The sequence below is a fragment of the Microtus ochrogaster genome (genome assembly GCF_000317375.1).
Source record: "Microtus ochrogaster isolate Prairie Vole_2 chromosome 14 unlocalized genomic scaffold, MicOch1.0 chr14_random_2, whole genome shotgun sequence".
Taxonomy (NCBI): domain Eukaryota; kingdom Metazoa; phylum Chordata; class Mammalia; order Rodentia; family Cricetidae; genus Microtus; species Microtus ochrogaster.
This window is the reverse complement of record NW_004949097.1, coordinates 11,534,483-11,542,405: the sequence shown is the minus strand read 5'-3', so window position 1 is coordinate 11,542,405 and position 7,923 is coordinate 11,534,483. Positions and strand designations below refer to the sequence as shown.

General features: G+C 49.0%; 1 protein-coding gene across 3 annotated transcripts in view; it reads left to right on the top strand.

Annotated features, from left to right (window-relative positions):
* Positions 1-7,923, top strand: part of Bcat1 (branched chain amino acid transaminase 1) — a 75,403-nt gene that overhangs the window by 18,796 nt on the left and 48,684 nt on the right. Inside the window, exons 1-2 of one of the 3 annotated variants that reach the window (XM_005364585.3) lie at positions 4,942-5,160; positions 6,378-6,446. In XM_005364585.3, the coding sequence (XP_005364642.1) occupies positions 4,957-5,160; positions 6,378-6,446 (273 nt within the window). In that variant the 5' untranslated portion in view covers positions 4,942-4,956. Of the gene's footprint in view, positions 1-4,941; positions 5,161-6,028; positions 6,305-6,377; positions 6,447-7,923 lie in introns of those variants that run through there. The other 2 variants (XM_005364587.3, XM_005364586.2) reach the window with 2 other exon arrangements.

Sequence of the window (7,923 nt, the reverse complement as noted above, 5' to 3'; positions counted from 1 at the left end):
CTCCCTCCCTCCCTCCGTCCCTCCCTTCCTCCCTCCCTCTCTCTCTCCCTCCCTTCTGGCCTCCTTCCTTCCTTTTTTTCCTCTTAAATTACTTACAGACCTAGGTTTCTTTATGGCATTTTCATAACACTATGATGTTTGCTTCCCTGCCTTTCCCCCCATGGTTTCTTCCCCATTTCTCTGCCTTTACCTTTCCCACTATGCTTCTTTGCCTCTAATATTTCCCCCTCACTTGTGTTCCACACCCTGTCCCCCCCCCCAGCTTCCCATCTTGTGAACCCCACCCCACCCCCGGCTAGATTCCTGGACTCGACACATTTATTCCCACCTAGCTACAAATATTTAACAATTAGAAGCTAGGATCGCCATGTGGGAGTAGCATATGGTCCCTGTCTTTATTTCCCGATGAAGTGGTGTAAAGTGATGGTTAATTTCGACTGGATACTTTGTGACACTGAGAAGGACCCAGAAGAGCTGCTGAGCCGAAGGGAGCCGGTCCTCTCCTACCTTGCTTTCTGTTAGGTCTTTCCTCACTCCAGCCAGGAAGTAACCAATATGCACAGGGTCCACACTGTCGAGCACACAGGGACGATGAGGGAAGAGAGAAACAGTATAGGAGAGGGTGTGAATGCCTTAGATATGGATGCTGTCTCCTTTTTATCCAAATTTCAGTGTCTCAGGAGTTTGCTAGCTCAGCGGCGGGAAACCTTATATTTTACTCTGGTCAGTTATTGTCAGTAGAGTCATCTGGGAGGAAGGAACCTCAATTGAGAAAATCCCTCTACTCCCCTTCTTCCTTGAGCCTAGATTCCTCCTCCTCCTCCTTATTCTCTCTGCCTACCAGCCCTGCCTATCCCTCTACTGCCTAGCTGTAGAAAAACTACTGTCCAGTTTTTCATTAGATCCATCAGGTGCCTTAGGCAGACAAGGTGAAGTAGCAACACATCCTTACATAATGAAACAAATGAAACACATCTTTACATTGTTAAACAAAGGGAGCACAGACAAATATAACCCACCTTTACACGCTTAAGTAATATTGCTTAATGTAAAGAAATGTAGCAGATCTTTGCCTACTTGAGGAAATAGCCGTTGATCTGTGTGGGCAGCAAACGCTTTTAACCAGGTCTCAAGCTCCAGGACATGAACTTTAAGAACAGAGTAGCACCCAGTGCTGGGGTTCATGTGCATATACAGGAGGCAGACAGATCTCTGTGAGTTCAAGGCCAGCCTGGTCTGCACAGTGAGTTTGAGGCCAGCTACACAGTGTGACTGGATGAACGTGACAATGTATAGCACAAACTGATCTCTAGGAGCCATGAAGGAAATATCTGTTGTCGGTTTTTAAGGCTCATTTAATTAGGCTTAATGTCTTCCCCTCAGAACTTGAGATGTGAGGCTATTTTGGTGAAATATAAAATTCTGAGCTTGTTTCCAAAAACACACTGCAATCTCTCATGGCTGCTCAAGACCCTTTCCCTCTGCCGATCCTGTAGAAAGAGCTTGAAGGTGGCGGGGGCCTTTTAGGCTGATGCTGTCCTCTGTGTACAGAGAATAAAGGGACGGAGAGGGAGGAGCAGGCTCTGGTGTCTGTCCTGTCCGAGAGGGACCTGGGGTACCAGAGCAGTTACCACATTCGTTTTCCTTGAGATACTGGACTGCCCACGTTCCGCCTAACACATGACCATCCTGTGACAGATTTGTGTGGTTTTCTGAGGGACAAGGAGACTCAACCATGACCAGGGATTGGGTCATCTGTGAACCTGCCTCTCAAATAGGTTTGCCACATGGAGGTCTACAGAAGCTGAGCTAAGGAGATTTGAAGATTAGGTCATGGAGTGTTAATTGCTTGGGATAATTGGATTTGAGAGATCTGTGAGGAAAAAGCAAACATAAATAAGAAAAAGTGGAAAGAATAAATGCAGAATAAAGAAAATAGCAGCAGTGTAACATCACGTCTATTGCGGCCAAGTGAATTGATTTGTGCTCTTATCACAAGGGCTCCTGGTCCACATTATAAAAGGACAGTGGCAGAACAATAGTAAGCTTTCCTCTAGGCCCACATCTAGATTTTGAACTCCTTAAGTAGTGTTATATATGGGTTCCATCTCATAGAGTGGGCCTTTAGTAAAAAATAAGTGGCTGTGGGGCTGGAGAGATGGCTCAGAGGTTAAGAGCATTGCTTGCTCTTCCAAAGGTCCTGAGTTCAATTCCCAGCAACCACATGGTGGCTCACAACCATCTGTAATGGGGTCTGGTGCCCTCTTCTGGCCTGCAAGCATACACACAGACAGAACATTGTATACATAATAAATAAATAATTTTTTTTTTTTTTAAATAAGTGGCTGTGGAAAGAAAAGTTTATCTGAGGGATCAAACTGCTGGGCTGTCTGCGCAGGAGGGCCCTGTGCAGACAGCAGGAAAAGCCTTGCTAATTTGATGGCGACAGAGAAGGAAAGGTGTGGGCCAGAAAAGCCTGGGAATTAGTGCGAGAGTAGTCAGGCACTAGATGCCCTCGCCAGAGGCTGGGCTAGTAAAGCTGGGGCTTTCCTGGTAAACTGAGACCCGCCGGATGCTGAGTTTACTATTTTTCACCCCACAGCAATCCGTCTGTCCACCTGGTCAAGTCACAGTCCTCCCGTTTAAGACATTCTCACCAGCACTGCCATTTGGGGGGCCCCACTTTGGGTTCAACAGTAACATTTGTGCCTCTGCTCCACCAGTACAACTTGCAGTAGCTGTTGTAGTGACAGCTTCACAGATGGAGTTACTGGGAATCTCCTTTCTCCTCTGGTGGCGCTCAGCCTGCCTCCCAGCCCAGCGCGCCTTCCAGCACCGTGCATTGCATGCTAGTCTGTAGGGATGGAGCGTCAGCTGGGCACTAGCTCGATTTCTCCGTGTTTGATGACGTAAGTTAGTTGTGTCTTACTGTCAGGTTATGAAGAGAAACCAATAGCCTTGACAATAGCCTGTGATGTCTGGGACCCCCTTGGGCCAACAATTCAACAAGATACAACCTTGGCACTGGAGGCAGAAGATGTCGCATTGGGCAGCATCTCCCCATTACATGGTGATTCCACTTAAGTTCTCTTCCTTGTCTGTATGTATTTTAGGAAGTTTTATAGCACTAGGTTTCCACACAGCTTTCCGAATGGCCTCTAGCGTTCTTTGCCCCCCCCCCCCCCACATAGTCCCTCCTTTACTCTTCTGCGCACCGTCCCTATCAATCCTAGTTTAATTGCCCTTTGTCTCTTTAGAATACTCTATTTCTGCTTTCCGGGAAGGTCCGCTCTTCTCCCTGCTCCTTTACCAGCTACCCGTCCTCTGTGATCATTCCCCGAAACAAATATTTAGAGCTGGAAAGTGAACACTCACACATAAGAGAAACCTCATTCTCTGTCGTTTGGGGTCTGGGTGACCTCATGGTGGTTGTTCCCAGCTCCATACACTTCCTGGCACACTTCATTTTTTCTTAACACTTGAGTAATTTCCTTTGTGTAAATGGACCACATTTTTATTACTCATCAGTTCATTGACGGACATCCAGGCTGTTTCCAGTTCTTGGCTGTAATGAGCAGAGTGGCCATGACTATGGATGAGTGGTAAGATGTAGGTCCTTTGGACATGGCCCAGGAGGGCTAGAGCTGGGTCTTTAGGTAAGCCAATTTTCAGCTTTTTGAAGGCCCCCTGTGGTGGGTCATATCCTGGCCAGGTGACTGACAGGCCCAACTAGTTAACTCTTTAGGGAGAGATCAGTAGAAGACAGTATAAGAACTTTGGGGACAGATCAGAATTTCCTTCTCCACTCTGGCTGGAGGTTGAACTTAGTTCGGTTCCTTTATTAACCAGGATGAAGTAGGTCTCCTTTAAAAAGGCCTCAACAGAGTTCTGATGTTTCCACTTTGCACAGGAAGTTTTACCTGGGAAGCAGCAGGTGGGGTTCAAAGCTAACCAGGGGGGAAGGATCCACCCTCTACTGACCTCCGAGAAAGCAGTTCTCTGTCCAGCTACTTAATTGCAGGACTTTGAAACCAGGTGGATTTTTAACTGCCTTCTCCCTACAATACAGGGCCAGGTCCCCATTTCAAGATCAGCAAGGTCAACCCAGTGCCCACAATTGATTTCGGAAGGAGGGGGGCTCACTGCCTGTAGGCTGACACTGACCCACAATCCTTGGGACCATATTGTACCTTAGTAACTATAGACAAATACGTCCCAACATTAAAAACAAAAGAAGAAAATACATGTAAGAGAGACTCTTCAGGCTGTTGGAACAGGACAGGGTTTGCAACTTGGCGCGGGAGAGCGGATGGAGGGCATTAAAGCTGTCCTACTCTTCCCTGCCCTTTACTAAGCCCAGAAATATCTCCAAGCCCCCTTAGCTCCTCTTTCTAACGTTGCTAGCATGGCCCTCTGTCAGGAAAATGCCAAAGCAGTATACCTGGCCATTTTAAATGATGTGTCCCGAGTGCAGGCACTCAGAGCCCAGCTGTGTGGGATCTCTGCAGGTGGGGGTGGACATGGGTGCTAGGAATCAAGCGCTCATTCCCTGAACCATCCCTCCAGTCCCTAGTTTTTTGTTTGTCTCTGAGACAGGGTTTCACTGTAGCTCAGGTTTGGCCCGAACAGCGCCGCAATCATTCATCAGCTAGGGTTAAAAGGGACAGCCACCTTGCTAGCAGGGACGCTGTTTTGCCTGAACAGAACAAGCGGCACGGAGATTGCTTCCGAGGCTGGCAGCAGGGTAGCAAGGCCCTGCGGGCACAAATGCCGGTCCCCAGCGCAAACCCTGGTCCTTTTCCCTCCCGAGTTTTAGAGAAAGCCATTGTGATGTAAATGTGTCGCAGAAGTGTCCTGGGTCCTGCCCTACTGAGTTCTTGAGTAAAACGCCTGTGCTCCTGGGCCCTTGATTCGCGTGCCCAGCCCCGCGTCACTGCGCGCACCCACGATACGGAGATGCTGCAGCGTCTGCGCTCCTCCCTGTGCCGGGGACTAGCCCTTGGTTCAGCATTCGGACTTCCAGGGCTCAGCAGAAACAGCAGCCCCGGGCTTGTAGGATTCACCGTGCGCCACGTGTCGCCGCTGCGCCACGCATTCCCACACGCCCGCAGCTTCGTCATGGCCTGCTTGCCCCGGGCAACTGCAGCCCTGGCCCGCCAGGTACCCGCATGGGCGAGGGGCGTCAAGGCCCAGCGTCCCTTGGGGGACTCTGGGGGTCACCGCGGGAGGGCGCCACGGGGCTCTCGGGATCACCGCAGGGCGCCACAGCTCAAGAGGGGGATGCCAAGGGGGATTCGGGGGTTGCCACGGAAGACGCAGGGATTGAGAGACTCGGGATCAAGGCGGAGGTAGCCACCAGGGGACTCGGGGATGGAGATGATTCATGGGTGCTCGCGGGGTCGCCACCAGGGACTCAGGGACTGCTAGTGTCTCCAGGGAATTCTGGGGTCATCCTGGGGGTCTCAACCGGCCATGGGGGGGTTTCTACTGGGGACTGAGTGTTCACTGTGGGGATTCAGGGGTCGCCACTGGGGACTTGGGGAAACATGGTTCTCCACTGGAGACGCAGGGGTCATCACCAGGGATGTTGGGGTCACAAAGTGGAAAAGAGAGAACTTGAGGGTGGCTACAGGGACTTGGGCACCACCAAGGATAGCGGGGATGCCACCAGGAATGCGGGTGTCACAGCCTGGAAATCTGGAGGATGAGGGAAAGCCTTCCCCACCTCAAAATATCCCACCCCAGTCTCTGCAAGCCTGGACCCCTTCCTTCCCTCCTTCCCAATTATTTAGCAAATTAGCGTCCAGAATTTGAATGCCTGCCCCTTTCCCTAGTTAATTCCAAAATTCGGTGTCTTTCATTCATTTAATTGCCACCAGTATCAAGAGGTTTTGTTCTTCAAGTGTGAGGTTTTGGCGGCGCCAAAGCACCGGGGACCCTGCGGGTGGAGAAAATGGTTCCAGCCAGTCCGCGCCCCCTCCCTCTTGAAGCCGCTTGCCTATTGTGCGCCTCTGATTGACAAGACCACGAGGCTGAGCGCGCTTGGGAGATTTTTTTTCCCCCTATAAATGGCTTAAACCCTCGGTTTAGACGACTCACTTGGACATTCGGGAGACAATTGCTTTCTTGTTCATTGCGGGTGAACCCTGTCTCCTGGGTTGACCTGGAATTTAAGGAGCCCCTCCCTAAACTACTAGAAGATAAGCCAGACCAGGGGCCAGTTGGGAGGCTGGGTCGTCATTCTGGTTGGAGCTGACGCTGGGTGTTGAACCGTCCAGGCTCGGCTTTTCTGTCTTCTGTGATGGTGAGTCCCTTGATCAGGTACCGGCAATGACCCACCTGACTTTGGTTAATGGAGGTTTATTTTTACTTTTAAGGACTGCAGTAATGGATGCCCGGCGCCCTTTGTGGAAGAAAGAGGATCAGAAGTGGCTGAGACTTTCAGGGTAAGTCTGCAGGAGGTTAAGTTGCTAGGTAATGCATTTCACGTTGAGATTGGGGGTTGGGGAATTTTAATGGTAAATTTACACAGATTTCTTAAATTTTAAATTACAGCCGGTGAGGGAAAAAGTCATTCGAGATTATTACCAGTCAGCAAAACAAAATCCACTTAGCAGCAAACTGCTTGTTTTATTTTATGAATCATTCATTTTATTGGCAAAGAGTCAATTGATGAATAGGAACCTGAGTTTTGTTTTGATCTTTTAATCTTGTTTAATTGAATCAGCTCAACTCTTCACTCTGCTCCTCCAAGAAAAAGGCAGCGTGTCTTCCCTCCTTAAAAAAATCATAGAACTCACTTACAGTGCAGTGTTTCGTTTTCTTTCCGTCTGAATTATGTGGTTTATGTACGACGTGGCCTCCTGCTTCCCAGGAGAGTTACTCAAGGGATGAAGATAAAGATCTCCTCCGAGTTCTTCATCATCCACACCACCCCACAGGGTTGTGAGGCTCTTCATGGGTGCTTGGCTCTGCCACTTTGTTGGCTCTGATAGCCACTGCCAACTGTCCTCCATAGAACAGAATGTCCTTCTGACCTCACATCCTGGCAGAGCTCAGGGAGGGGCTGAAACCTGACTCATCAGTTTTGTGCCACAGGGAAGGCTCGGTGTGGGGACAGTGCTGGGAACAAGGGGGGGGGGTGTGCTAGATTCAAGATGAGGCTCTGCTCACAACAAAATATAGTAAAACATGCTACAGTGAGCTGCTGTGGATTTTGTCTCTGTGGTTTCTGGTGCACTAAGCAATAGGCTTAACCGCTGATCCTTACAGACTGCTTGGGAGCTTCCAAGACTGCCCTGGTCGGTGGAGGTGGGGTACAGTTCTCCCAGAAGTGCTTGCCTAGAATTCCATCCCCAGCACTTTCCAGAACGCAGTTATAATACATGAAAAGCTTGGGATCGTTCTGGCTGTCCTGGAACTCCATACAAACCAGGCTGGTCTTGGCTTCTTGCTAACCTTTATAAGACAGAGATTCAATTTCTCAAAAGAAATTATTATATGTTTTTTTTTAACTGAAAGGACTTTATGCTTTTATACAAAGTATTCAGTGCAAGATAAAGTTCATAGTGAAGATAATGTGTTTGTTAACTAAAATTTGTATACAACTTGATTGTGTGTGTTAATGCTTGTGGCTTGAGACAGTATTGATAATCTGGGGAATAAGATTGATGGGTTTTATTGAAAGCTCAGTGCTGGCTGTTGAACTTAGGGCCCGTGTACACACTAAGCCTAGAGCCTCTTTGACTGAGTCACACCCTTAGCCTAGATCTTCTGTTTGCCATCACCTTGCTCCCAGGCCTCTCCTAGGTCCCCTTTCCCACTGTGACGGGGTCCCATTAAAGGGAGGGTGATGTTTTCTAGCTGGGCCCAGAAAGCAGGCATGTTTGTTTCTATATAATTCTTTTTTTTTTTTTTTTTTTT